The sequence below is a fragment of the Anarhichas minor genome, unplaced genomic scaffold (genome assembly GCF_050575085.1).
Source record: "Anarhichas minor isolate MPS153535 unplaced genomic scaffold, ASM5057508v1 ptg000018l, whole genome shotgun sequence".
In the NCBI taxonomy this organism is placed as follows: domain Eukaryota; kingdom Metazoa; phylum Chordata; class Actinopteri; order Perciformes; family Anarhichadidae; genus Anarhichas; species Anarhichas minor.
In genome coordinates, this window is record NW_027466464.1 from 4,777,846 (window position 1) to 4,792,555 (window position 14,710).

The window sequence follows — 14,710 nt, forward strand, 5'->3', positions numbered from 1 at the left end:
TTACCAACTTCATGATAATACAAGCTTACACAATCACTTTCAAAATGACGGTAGAAATAGACAAAACAAATCTAGTGTGTTAGTGCTGTAAGCAAACCTTGAAAAGTACACCATGCTGAAAAAGATTTAAACTAAGACTATGTGCTTCCGTGTAGTGTACTGTTCTGTATGTAATGATAGTGTGTGTGTTTGTGTGTGTGTGTGTGTGTGTGCGTGTGTGTGTGTGTGTGTTTGTGTTTAAGGAAATCCAAGTCAAGTGGTGCTGGTCCCTGGGTGGCAGAGGGGTTTAAGCTCCAGGTCATGTGGGGATCAGCCTCCATTTAATCCTTTGGAGAGAGAGAGAGCGAGAGAAAGAGAGGGAGATTGTATTTATTGATGTCTAACTGGGCTTAAGGTGCAGTACTAATTCGAGCACCATAGCCACAAGCAAAGAGTAAAACGAGTGTGTACTTCAAACCGTAAACCTGTGTGCCTGAATAATATACGCTGTCTCAGGATCGGTGGAGGTAAAATATCAGAATACGGATTGTCTTCCCTTTGCCTGGAATTTTGGAACTTCCTGGGAATCCAACAGGTCTTTTACGATCTTCAGGGCTGTGTAAAAATTCAGAGATCCATCTCGGAACTACTCTTCGAACTTGGACTCATCTGGAAATCTTACTTTCGACCATCAGAAACACTGTGAGATCCTTTCAAACTATTTTTCTGGAATATTGGATATATTTTATGATCTTTGGTACCTTGGCCTCCTCAGAAACACGCTGAGATTCACTTTGGGGTCTAATTTGGAAACTGGATCCATTCTGCAATCTTATTCATACCTCCAAAATTCGTCTTTAACTGTTTCTGGAATACTGGGCCCAAACCACAAACTGGACATCTTGTAGAACTTGACACTGATCTTGGTCACTTGGGTGAGTAAGTGTCGCATAATTTCCTCAAACTTTCCCAATGGCTCAGTCAGGATCCTGCCCAAACCCAGACCTGTCAAATGGCACCATTGTCTATGGCCCACTAGATATCTGTTCAGACCTGGATACCCAGAGAGGAAGAGAGGATGAGGAAGGAGAAGAAGATGATGAGGAGGTGGAACTAGCCGAGGAAGTAGGGGAGGAGGTTTTGATGATGACTGAAGCAGAAGAGGGGCAAGCTGAAGGAGACAGCAGAGAGCAGAGTGAAAGGGAGGAAGTGAGGATTATCCAAGAGGCCCTCTTACCAAATGAAGTTATACTGGAGGGGGAGGGAGGAGGTGCAAGACTAGAGGAAAACAGGGAGGCAGGAATAAAAGTGGGGGATGAAGAGCACCAAATGATAGAAGAACAGACAAGAGAGACCCAAGGTGAACAAGAGTCAAAAGACACAAAGACGATGATTGAAAATCCATGTCACTTTTCAGCATTGATTAAGGTTGAGAAAGGTCAAGCGTATATATTAGACAGCAATGAGAAAAAAGAAGAAGACAAGGAAGATGAAGAAAATAAACAAGAAGCAGTGATAGCAAGTTTGGAAACAGAGGTAAGGGAGGATAAGACCACTGACAGAGACAATGGGTTGGAAGACCACCAGATGGTGTCCACTTCTGATGATGCAGAGCATGTTGGGGACTCAGGTACTCTTGTGGAAGAGCCGGGAGAGGGTCCACAGTTGTGTTCAGATAACACAGACAAAGCAGAAGTTGTTACTCTTCCCACCAATGGTGATGTAAGAGAAAGCTTTGAGGACTCAGCAGTAGATGTGACCCCTGTTACCGCCGGGATAAAAGAACAAGTCGACTATCAAGAGGATCTATGCCAAACCTCAACTGTTAGCAACAATGGAATACCCTTTGGTACAATTGCTACAATTAAACTGGTGGCCAATGAGACCAACCAATTAACCAGTGAGAAGAATAATAAAATGGAAAACACTGATGAGAAGGACAATGCAGAATCCAGCAAAAAGGAAGTTGACACCAGTAATAATCACATCACATGGCAGGAGGATTGCATAGAAGCAAAGGTTGAGCATAAGGAAACCAATGAGTGTGTGAAATATGCAATGACCTCTCCTGATGATGTTCTAGAGATAGTGGGTGAAGTAAATCAGAAGGTAGAGACACCAGACGTTGCCCTTGAACCCTCTGAAGAACAGCAGACAGAAGGAGGGGTTGAGGAAACGAGGATGGTAGGGATCAACAAGAGGCAGCAAGAGGAGAAGCAAGTGCGACAGGGTGAGGTTAATACTCTAGTGATGGATGGGACAGGACACAGTACGGAAGAGGATGGGAAGACGGGTGATAAAGTTAGTAGAGAGTCAATGGGGGAGGAAGAGCACAGAGGAAGAAGTGATCTAAAAGTGCAAGAAGATAAGATTGCTCAAGCTGAAAACCAGGCTGAGGAAGATCTCCCAGAACCAGTACCTCAGTGTGTCAAGGAGGTACCTTTAGCTAAACAGCGAGATGCGCAATTGGACCAGGTGGACGAAGCATTTGAACTAGAGGAAGGAGGTGCAGATGTACCTGATAACCTTAGAGAAGAGGGCACCTCAGACGATAATGAGTCCACAACAGAGCAGAGAGGTGATTTGCAAGAACATCCTTCAGAGCTCCTCAAAGAAGGAGGAACAGATTGGGGAGAAAAATTGAGAGAACAGCTAAGAGAGCAGGCCCTTGTAGAAGACGAGAAGGGAGGAGGAGCAGAAGAAGAAGCAATGGAAGGAGAGTTAGAGATGGCGGAAGAGCCTGTGACGGTTTTAGATGATGATATTGAGGAGATAGAGGACAGTCTGAGGAGAGAACTTGAAGAACAAAAGCCTGCCACCATTACACCCCCTTCTGAACACACTATAGCGGAGACAAAGGATCCAGATAATCAAGAACTGCAAGAAGAGGAACTTGAACTTGTTAAAGAGAAAGATGAGAAACTGAAAGATGAAAAAGAAGAGGTAGAGAAGAATGAGAAGCAGAGAGATGAAGAAGCAGAGGTGGAGAAGGATAAGAAGCAGAGAGATGAAGAAGCAGAGGTGGAGAAGGATAAGAAGCAGAGAGATGAAGAAGCAGAGGTAGAGAAGGATAAGAAGCAGAGAGATAAAGAAGCAGAGGTAGAGAAGGATAAGAATGAGAAAGATGAAAAAGAAGAGGTAGAAAGGGATGAGGAACAGAGGGATGAAAAAGAGGTAGAGAGGGATGACAAACAGAGAGATGAAGAAGAGGTAGAGGACGAGAAACCAAAAGATGAAAAAGAAGAGGTAGAGGAACAGAGAGATGAAAAAGAAGCAGAGGAAGCGAAGGATGAGAAACAGAAAGATGAAAAAGAAGAGGTAGAAAAGGATAAGAGGCCAAACGATGACAACAGAGAGGTAGAGTTGGATATACATGGAAGAGTTAAAGGACTGAAACAAGCAATGGAGAATGGGATCTTGTGTCGTGAGCCACAGCCGCTAAGGATGGAAGAATGGGGGACGGCAAGAGTGCTGTCACCCAGAAAGAAAGATAATGAGTGGATTAAAAAAGTTCAACCTGAGGAAGAGAGTGCACCAGAAATTAAACTCTGGAGGAAAGAACTGAGGCCTGTGAAAAAAGACGTATGGGAATCTGAGAGGGGAAGAAATGAGAGAGAGAAAAGTCCTCCAAGGAAGGAGGACTGGATAAAGGAGCTGAAGTCAGTGATCAAACATGATTCCCTACCCAAAAAGAGGGATGATCAGGTAAAGAAAAAACGAGTGGTGCTGTTGGAGGATGGCCATTCATACATCCCCCAGCGGGAGGAGATGATCGAAGAGAAGAGAGAGGAGGTGAAACTGATCTCCCATAAGAGGAAGGAGAGCCCTTTGGCCCCTGGGCGAGGGAACAGCAGAACACCCCTAGACCAGGACTACGAGATCTCCCTGTATGTCAAGGTAATGAACCATATGAACCGACACATGCTGTAAACATACCGTATGTCATCCCTGAGTCAAACAAGGGTTTCTTGGTCGAGGTCAATGACTTTGATGGTTCTAGCACCCTATAATGACCTAATGAAGCTGAAAGCTAGAGTCATACAGAGGACCTCCACACAAAACACAACAGAAAAAAAGAAACAACAGTTAAAAGATGACAATTCATTTTTGACTTCTGTCAACTTTTGCAATTCGACATTTCTGGCAAATACACTGCGTTGACCAATAAAAGGCCCATTGTTAGTTTGCCTGAATGCCGCATTGAAATCATTTCAGAGTTGTAAATTCCTGTATTACAGTGCTTTTAATAGCTGTGCAGTGTTTTGATGTGTGATGAGCTTTTAAACTCGATCAATTGACATCCATGACACACAGAATGTGTCATGCAAACAGGAAGAAGTCAACCAGTATTTATGACTTGCTGAGAAGTACACTGGCGTACACTGATGAGTTGACGTGTCCACCTATAATGAAACACGTGAAAATGCAGACTTCCTGGTTTGTGTTTCATGGGCTCACTGGTACCTAAAACAACCAATGCAGCCGCTTGTACTATTTCCACGCAGCTCTATTTGGGCTTTGAAGTCTTGCTAACAGTTAGGGAGTCAACACTGCCATGGAAACCAACTCTTTCTGTAAATGTACTCCATGCAAGATTCACATTGATTTGTTTTGTACTGAATGTGGAAGCCATCGGCTAGAAGCTTTTGGACACAATACATATAGTCAGCTAAGTTTGGCTAACTACAGGTAGAATGGCCCTTGCATTTGTGACACCGCAGATCCAAACATGAGGCGGCTCAGGTACATGGCTGCCCCAAGGCCACGTTCGGGAGAAATGTGGACGAAAAAAAAGTCCCAATTAGCAGCACATGAACAGCTCTGGAGCCGTAAACTGGGGCCAGTTTTGCAGCATCCTTCATCAGGAGACTGGCATGGCTCTCACAAACACAAATGCCGGATTCAGGCCGCTGTTGAGCCAAGCCATTTTGGCTACCGGGTCTGGACAGGCAGAATGTCCCGTGGCATCTCGGAACTAAAACTAAAAATTGTGCTCTTCTGTCTGTTTTGCCTCAGAAATATCACAGTAAGTGAGTGAACAGATTCAAACATAAATGTTCAACTATATCCTTTCACATTAGCCGAAAACATCCTTCCAGCAGACACAGACATACCTACAAGCATGTTGTTAATGGCTCCATTGTTGTTGTACTGTGGCTACTTTTCTGAGTGAGTAATAAATACACAGTAGAATTGAACATTTAGCCACCCGCTAATCTTAACATAATCAGTTCAAACCAAGCCATCCAACACGGTTAGCTTGCAGACTCAACTGACATGCCACTGATAAGGTGTACATGTACTATCGCACCTACCTATGTATGATGATATTATTTCATCATTATTATTGAATACTAAATAAAGCAGTATTTGGCTGCTTTATATCCAGGACATAACGAAACAAACCTCTCAGGGACTGTAGTGTTTCAGAGCTGTTGATCTGCTTACCTCATCTCTTTTAGTCAGTGATATCCTAATCCATCCGGCACGGTAGCCTACATAGCTCCATGCATGCAATCCTGAAGGTTGCGGACAAAATAACAAGAACACACATATTACAATACAAGCCAATGCAATAACCTTGTTAGAACTTTGACCTTTGTGAAGCTTGTACTGGTGAGTTTATGTAGGTGTCCATTCTTAAACTTGAATGAACACTAATGTATGTATCAGGCGAAGACCTACACACACAGAGGTCAGTTTTGCTCTCTGGTTCAGCAGCACATTCCTAAGTGAGGCGGAAATAAAAGAGGCCAGCAGAGAGGTTTAACACCATGAAAAAATGCACTAATATCGTCACACGTACACACAACAAGCCTGTTCTCCGTGGGAGCTCACATTCAAACAATGGTCACTCTGTTGGCAGCACAGACTGAAGTAGAAAAATAATGGAAAGGCTCAAGCGTCCTTCTGTGTCGCTGGACTTAATAGCACCCAAAGGACACAATTTAGACTGGCTTTACTCCCCCCCACTGAGACAATGAGCCAGCCAGTAAATACAGGTCTGTGGAGGATTTCATTGAGAAGTTCTTTCATGATTACAAAACACCAGACGAACTAATAAAATGGTGACTTGTCATGAAATACAGTATGTCATCTGTCTTGTCTGACACTCTGTCTAGCTGGTGTTAGGGCACTAATGAGTGAATAACAGAGCTGTGCTGCTGCCTGTTGCACGCACGGTTAATCTCTGCATTCTCACTCTGTAAGCTGATTAGCCTGCTGTTTGGTGCTGAGAGCTCTGGGCACAGCGTTGCTGGAAAGAACACATACTCTCCTCAAACTGAATGCTGCATGTACATTATGTTTAACAGCCCAGCACCAAGGGTCGACTCAAGGTTTACTGGTTGTTGTTTTTAACACAGGGCATTCATTATAATTAGATCCGTGGCACTGGCTGTGGTCCAGTGCTGATCTGTTGAACCGAGCTGTCCCGTCTACTTACACTCCTACCCCCCCCCCCCCCCCCCCCCCCCCCCCCCCAGGAGATGTACAGCACATGTACTTACACTACACTGTCTCACTGCTACTGATTCATGTAAAGAATCCATATTGGATGTATTGAGTGTGGGAAACATAAGAGACGTCTCAGCTGCTGTGGGTGTGAAAAACATCTTTCCATTCACACTGGTTACTTTGTGTGTGTTTGAGATTCCACTCCCACCCACTCCTCTGGGAAATGAAGGAACTCATGCACTATTCTGTGCCTCCCAACTTCACACAGACATTGACCTCAAGTCAGATTATCATTTTATGTAAACTAAGCCACGACACTAAATTAGACCAGGTGCATAAAGTGGCCCAATGGCACCTTCCCCAATGACTACCCCCCTATATCTGGCGCCCTTACTCGGACCACACCCATCTTAAAGTTCAGTCTTCATTTTGATCTCAACTACACACCTTTAAAGACTACATCTTGCTTCAACCCTTACCATAACCTCAAGCAATGCTCAGCTTCCTGCTCCTACATGGCTTTTTATTCTCATATTGTAACTTTGTGAACATATTTTACCCTCACAATGTGGTTAATACACACACATATTTTGACTTGAGACTGAGTTTAATATTCGTTCTGACAAAGAGGATTTGTGTGTGGAGGAGACACTGGCATTCCAGAGAAAGCAGAAAAAACCAAGCAGCAGTCTGAGGAGCGGGCAGATGGACAGACAGACAGACAGACAGACAGACAGGCAGACAGACAAGCAGACAGACAGACAGGCAGACAGGCATGGTGCTGGTTTGTGGTATATTATCGTGGCTGAAAGGATAAGAGGGCCGCTGTTTTGGACGAACTAAACATGGATTATACTTTTTGTTGGGGTTTGTTTTTTGTTACTGCGGTAACTGGGGGAAGCTGTCTTTGAGGGGTCTTCAGAGGAGTGTGAGCTTTCACACCACCTTTCACTTGGCCACCATGTCCTGGTGTGACATTGCAGTTAAGAAATTGGGCTTCCCTACCATTGAGCTATTTGTAAAGGTAAGTGATGAGTAGAATCCTTCCCTAATTACATGCATCCATGAATGGCAGCGTTGGGGAAAGGTTGGGTTTAGTCAGGTCAACTCACATGGTTATGGTTGATAAGTGCAGGTATATCCACAGACACAAGGTTAATCCGTGGATTTACTGGCCAGGTCATAAAAAATGTTGATGTCACATGATGTCATGGTGATGTCATACACCTCCAGTCTTTCTCTCAGAGGAGCTTCTGTCTTTGTTCAACTATCAACAGACCGCTATGACCTGGTCATAGCTCAGGTCTAAAATATAGGCACTGACACTCTATAGGCTTTGTATTATGTGATCTATGGCATTCTCTCAACTCTGCACTGGTGTGTGTGTGTTTGTCTGTAGGCGGGAAGTGATGGGGAGAGCATTGGTAACTGTCCATTCTCTCAGAGACTCTTTATGATCCTGTGGCTTAAAGGAGTCATCTTCAACGTCACCACCGTCGACCTCAAACGGTAACATGCTCCACACACATCCATTCTATATTGGCAGGATGTGCCCGTAATGCTAGTTTTTCCTCTGGTATGCATTTAGACCTTTGTGCTCACCATGTAGAACATTCAGTGAAGCTTTTATTCTTTGTCTAAGGAAAGAAAGTCTCTGTGGTTGAAATGACGCAAATGAAACAAAATCCCCAAATTAGTATTTTTTCACAGCTGATTAAATGTTGTGCTAATTTTGAATGCCGATAAAAACAAGACAGCCAATAATAATAATGACTCTTTCTCATGGGATGAGTAGATTTTCCCATAGTTTCCATTATTCAGACTGTCACAGACAGTGATAAACCAAGTAAAGATGATAAAGACCGTATATAAAGAGAACAGCTGGGGAGGTGAAGCAGTCGAACTTGATTGTGATAGTTAAATGAGACAAAAGAGGGGTAAACATAGTTTGTTGTCAAGGTAACGTATAGAAAAGCATTTATTACCAAGTGCATTAGCCAACGCTAACATGGACATCATATGTGTCAGAACTGACATGTATTCGTTAAGAAAGCTATACTATAAAAGCTGACAGGTCAGGATCAGTGACACCAACGGTCTCCATGATAAAGGTTTGAGCATCCTCAACGAATATTCCATATTTTTGTTTGTTTCGTCCCTGGTGTGTAAAGGCGAGAGCAACAACCATAAGTCTACTGTAGTCTCTGTCTTTCTTGGTGTCTACACCGTATGTTGTATGTTTTGTGTTGTCAGGAAGCCGGCTGACCTGCAGGACCTCGCTCCAGGAACAAACCCTCCTTTTGTGACCTTTAATGGCGAAGTCAAGGTCGATGTCAACAAGATCGAGGAGTTCCTGGAGGAGAAACTGATCCCACCACGGTACAGGACACACATTTACACACATTTACTTCAAGTCTACAGGGGTATTCAGTGGACTACTCTAACATGTCTTTAACGTCAGCTACCCCAGACTGGCTCCCAAACATCCTGAAGCCAACACAGCGGGCATCGATGTATTCGCCAAGTTCTCAGCTTACATCAAAAACCCGAGGAAAGACACCAACGATGGTAAGAGAGAGGATGTGTGAGGGCTGGCTTCAAATGATTTCACTCAGGAAAAGGGTTTTTGTTCCAGCCAAAGGGATCGACAGGCCGACTGATATGGGCTGAAAAGCTTTGATGAAAATAACCGAATAGCAGAAACACAGTTAGGTGTTTTCCCAGATTGGGACCAGAGCAAATTAACTATAGTTCATTTGCTCTGGTCTCAATCTGGTACCAATTTGCTACAATAATGCATGTAGCCTCGAGTTTAGTTTGTGTTCACGTGGCAGCATTTACAATGCAGGAAGACTCTCGGAAGTAAACAAAGAGTGAGAGAAGAGCAGATTGTTCCAGAAATAGATTAACGTGCCACTTTCCAATGCCACAACTACTGACATTGATCTTGGTCCTGGTCATTAATTATTACATTGTTTGCATTTATCACTTTATGCAAACAATACAGTTTGAAAATGAGACACATCTGCGGATAAAATGTATTAATCACACAGCACAGCTGGCTACAGTACAAGAGTTTGTTTGTAACCGAACCTAGACCACCTCATCAACAAGGTCTCGGTTCAGCTATTTGGATTCGTACCCAAGTGTGATTGCTGTGTTCACACCTGTCTAAACAAACCGTACCCAGGGGGTAAATGCTCCAGGGTTTGATTTAACCAAACTAAACAAGCTGGTATTAGAGACTAGCTGCTGAACATTGTGGAGCACTAAGATGCCAGATGTTAGTCTCTAAAGGTGGTAGAGACCAAAAATGGAGCTCAGAGAGACAGAATATTAGACTTTTGAACTATGATGTTGCTCTGTGTCTGCTGGATGTGGATGTGGACTGTTTGCTAACATGCTCACCATATCAACTTTATAAGGTGATAATGTGTCAGTGTTGAGTTTACAGCTTGTTAGGCTGCTCTGATTGGCCAAAAGCATGCAGCTCTGCTGTAATGTGTATATAGCTTGAGATCTCTACCTCTTAAGGTCTTAATGTGACGGTTATATTTGTTACTCAAGGAGCTATCATATCATCTGATCCATTGTCTACTGCTCCATCTCTATCTCTATCTGCAGCCTTAGAGAAGACCTTGCTGAAGTCTCTCCGGCGTCTTGATGACTTCCTGAGGACTCCCCTGCCGGAGGAGATTGATGCGGACGCCTCAGGAGACCTGCCCGAGTCCTCCAGGAGCTTTCTAGACGGGTCTGAGCTCACCCTGGCTGACTGCAACCTGCTGCCTAAACTACACATCCTGAAGGTTCACTGATATTTCATACTGTAGGGAAAGAATGGTCTACAATGTGTTTATGTGCTCCAAATCTAAGAGATAATGCATTCTGGGAATATTAGGATTGCTTAGATCACTCCAACAATGTTCCCAACACCTGTCAACTCACTCGTGGTTTAATTTTTCTGTTTGCAGGTCGTAGCCAAGAAATACAGAGGCTTTGAGATCCCAGCGGAGATGACAGGGGTGTGGAGGTATTTAAACTGCGCCTATCAGAGGGAGGAGTTCACCAGCACCTGCCCCGCTGAGAGGGAGATCCACTTTGCCTATCTGGATGTGGCAAAGCAAATTAAATAAGAGCAAGGGGGGTGAAAAATGAGAGAGAACCGACAGGAGGAAAATGTCTTTTAGTAAACCCTGGAGAGATGTATCATGTGTGACTGTAGGTGGTACGACAAGCAGACAAGGAAGCATGACAAGAGAGATGAGGGTAGTGGTAAGGAATGGAGAATACTGGTGATGAGGAAAGAAATCCAACTGGTGGGAGAATCCTGATGAACTTACATTACCATGTAGGAAGCTATATGAAGAATATGAGCTCCAGGTTATAGACTAGGCCGATCCATACTAATACATCTATTAACTCCTAACTTTTAACTGTAATATCGCTGCATCAGTTGGAAGTGGAGCCCTCATCCTGATTACCTGTTTGTGTGTGTACAAGTCTTCAGTGTGTGTGTGTGTGTGTGTGCTCTCACAGGTTGGGTTGCACAGTCATCTATTGTGTCTTTGTACCTATAATTCTACAAATAATTACAAGAGGTTTTGTAGAATGATTATTAGTTTCACTTTTCAGATGATGGCCGGTCCAAGTTCACTGCAAAGACTAAATAAATAGCACAATGAACAATGTTTAGCTCATCTAACAGAGTTTAGTTAACAACTTGTTTTGTGAATTTGAATCAGAACCTTTAGCATATAAATGTATGGAATCTGAAAATCAAATCTTATTTAAAATCATGGCAACATCCAAATATGTGAAATTAAAGAACAATGCACACACTGACCCACAAATAGCTCCAGCGTGGAACTGTTTTTGTACGGTACATGTTAATTAGTGAGCTTTAGAGGTGCATCTTTATTTTGTTCGGGCAGAGCTGGGCTAGCCACTTGTTTTCACAGTTTATGCTAAGCTAAAGTTAAGCATCATATTTAGCGTACAGGCATTTCTTCTTAACCTGCGGCAAAAAAGAAAATAATAATATCTCCGAAAACCTTCTAAAGTATTCTTCAAGATGTGTCTCTAGGTCCTGTTTCAGAGCTTTGGAGTAGAAGACATTATGATGTCTTATGACCATGACCTCCAATGTTGATCTGTGTCTGGGATATTACCATCGACATGTGAATGCATTGGATTCTGGGAGCCACGGATGTTTCCGAGACTGGAAAATTATTAACTTATACTTATAATTATTAATTATCACACTTGTGCGTAGTGAACATTAACACCATAATGCATAATATATGTATACATACACAAGATCTGTAGCTAAGTTAAATATCACCAGACTAAAGCATCAGGTATAAACCATCCTAATGTCATGTGATGATCATTTAAATAGGTGGTAACATCAAAAGGCACAACACTATTTCACAGCAATAGAGACAGCAAAGAAAATAAAGGCCACATGTTGAGGACATGAAGTGATGTCCACATCAGAGTAGTGTAAGACGACTGCACCAGAATCAGTCCTCATGACCTTCTGTCTCACTTTGGCCTAAAAATAAAGTGATAAACTGTTAGTCGGTTAATTATCGGATCATCTGACTGCTTGTGTTTCTTGACCAGCTGGTCAAAAACTAAAAAACTTAAGTTTTCCCTCCAGTCCTGCCGTTATAAAGTGATAGAAGCAGTGCAGGTGGAACAGGACTAGAGATTTCAGTTGCAAACACTTTAGCTAACGTGATGCGTGAACAAACGTTAGCTCGCCTGCGTTAGCCTCCTGACACTGCAGGACAAATTCAGTAATAAGTCATATTCAAGCTGTAATAAATCAGACACTTTTCCTGTAAGCCTTACTTAAGAAAAAAACATTGATGATTGTAAAAACAACTGCACTACAGTGTTCAGTGGATCACAGTGCAGTCCACCCTCCCAGTATAGGCACAGTGTATGAAATACATTTCTTCACTGAATATCTGTCTTAATGGTAATGAGGAATCTGAGGTCAAATCAAGATGAAGAGCGTTGTGTACTTGTACATGAACATTTCATTGTACTGAATGTGTACTCTCTATACTGATGCTTTGCCACTATGTACTCAGATTGTGATCATCGTGGACATCCTGCTTTTGTATCTAATACTGACTGGCTGAGTGTGGGCAGGCCTCGGTGCTACTTGGTTTAACTTTTTGATGGACTCATTCTGAAAACACCACCGTTGTAATCCTGTCCTCACTTATCCAAAGTCTCCCTGCTCCTGTCGGCAGCATCAACAGTGCAGCGCGGGTGAAACTTGCATTTATTTTCCTACAATAATCACCTTTATCAGTTAAAAACAGTGCCTCCTGTCATGGTCATTTACTCTTTCTAAAAACAAAATGATGTGAGTGTGACATCATTTGTTTTATTTTAATCAATTTGGTATTTTATTACAGGTTTTTGAGAATAGCAGAATTCAGGAAAAAGTTCTAGTTCCCTTGAATGCAGCTTTATTTCTTTCAAATCATTAGTTTGATCGATGAACAGAAGTAGTTTAGTGTGTTTCTGCACCAAACCACCACTTTGATAGACGTCTTCCAGCCATTCAGTGTTTGGCAGAGATGAGAGACAGCCTGCTGTGTTCTGGCCTTATATCCTCTCTGGGGACAATCTTTAATAAACTGATTTTATCACTGATGTCTCCGGGTTTCTGTCATTATCATTTCATTGTGTAAATACTGAGTTATGTGCTCTTTCTGTTCTATTCCATAACAATTTGAGTACAATATGACATGCATTGACAGTAGCATATACATGCTGTACTGACTCGACATTGTTACTGACCGAATACATTAGAGCTCCTCCCAGTGGTGATGGGTCTTTATCACAGCAGACAGTTGGACTCGTCACAATGAGAGAAGCACAGATGCACTCCAGGTTCCTGGGATGGTTCATGCTGGCTCACTGTCACTCTCACTGGAACACTTGAATAGGACTGAGCGATCATTGGTGTTATTAGTAACAGAGTCAAAATATGTGCAACATGAGAAAGGCCTTCACTGTGATCCAAATCCCAGACTTCTGTCTTTTCACGGTGCTCTATACATTCAATTGGGACATACTAGATCTTGTTCTGGCATACTAAGTAGTATGGTAGTATGGGTATTGGAATGCACAGACTGTTATATGCTCAGCGGAGACATGCAGCATGCTACTTCCTGGTTAAAAGCAAGGCTATCACGGTCACCTGAAGGCTGGGACTCGGTCTTTGACCCCTTCGGAGCTATGGAGTAGGACACATGGGCAGCGTAAGTGGAGCTCTTTGGGTGCACTCTGCCTGACAAAACTGTTTTGGTCCGCACGAATTGAGCAGAGCAGATGTGACGCATTTCAGCTTCTTTGGTTAAAAGCTTATTGAAAGGCAGTGAATGCCACAAGAGAATCACGATGTGATGTTATTGATTTATCAATGTATTATTGATCTGTAACTATTCACTGTAAACCTCAAAAAATATTTCAGTGTCACTCTACAGACTCCATATGTTGGAATAGATTAGATAATAAAATTCACTCGCTCTGTTATTTTAAAATAATCTCTTATTTCGCTGCTATTTGATTAAGAACACGTTGTACTTTTACTTCATATCGAGGACTCTTCGCTCAAAGAATCCTAAATAATTGTATGTCCAAGACTCGGTATACTTAACACATACGCACCCTTAAACACTGGAGCATGTGCAGACACACACACTGATCACCGGGGCGACAGTGATGGTGACCTCTGTGGAAACCCTCTGAATGTAATGACCCAGAGTGTACACACCCAGACCGCAAACACACAGCTCAGTTACCATAGGAACATCCAGAGGAGGAATGTCCTTCTGTTCATATCGTGGTACTGTGAACTCATCACGCTGGGTAAAGTCACACTTCAAATCGAATAATTGTACAGTTCTGGGACAAAACACAGTTATCGACAGCTCATCATTGGAGGTCTGATCTTTCACTTTTAGTCCTGGTTCACGTGTAGTCCGAAAGTACAGGTTTCAACTGATTTCAATTAAACAAACAATGAGTGATGGAGGTCCATATTTCCACACAAACTCACCAATTCTGTTATGTTACGGTCTACCGTGTGAAAATAAATTACACAAATTACACACAATTTCCAGTCCTTAAAAAGGTTTGTTCTGATCACTAGTATAAAGCTGCTTGCTCTTCAGAGCCCCCGCTTCCTCAATAACGAGCACGTTTATATGTGACGACATAATGGTCATGTCATGAACTTTTAGGAATA

The 14,710-nt window shown here is 42.7% G+C and overlaps 1 protein-coding gene across 3 annotated transcripts; it reads left to right on the top strand.

Annotated features, from left to right (window-relative positions):
- Positions 1 to 951: 951 nt before the first annotated feature.
- LOC142952551 (chloride intracellular channel protein 4-like) lies at positions 952 to 10,568 on the top strand. 3 transcript variants are annotated; one of them, XM_076094332.1, is made up of 8 exons: positions 952 to 1,438; positions 1,544 to 2,922; positions 3,298 to 3,876; positions 7,835 to 7,944; positions 8,689 to 8,814; positions 8,897 to 9,003; positions 10,060 to 10,241; positions 10,407 to 10,568. In XM_076094332.1, exons 1-8 carry the CDS (start codon positions 952 to 954, stop codon positions 10,566 to 10,568), a joined length of 3,132 nt encoding a protein of 1,043 aa, XP_075950447.1. The 3 variants fall into 3 exon arrangements, with proteins under 3 accessions (XP_075950447.1, XP_075950448.1, XP_075950449.1); XM_076094333.1 differs by lacking the exons at positions 1,544 to 2,922; positions 3,298 to 3,876 and adding an exon at positions 7,436 to 7,459 and having other exon boundaries at positions 1,325 to 1,467; XM_076094334.1 differs by lacking the exons at positions 952 to 1,438; positions 3,298 to 3,876 and adding an exon at positions 7,435 to 7,459 and having other exon boundaries at positions 1,693 to 1,709.
- The last annotated feature ends 4,142 nt before the right edge of the window (positions 10,569 to 14,710 follow it).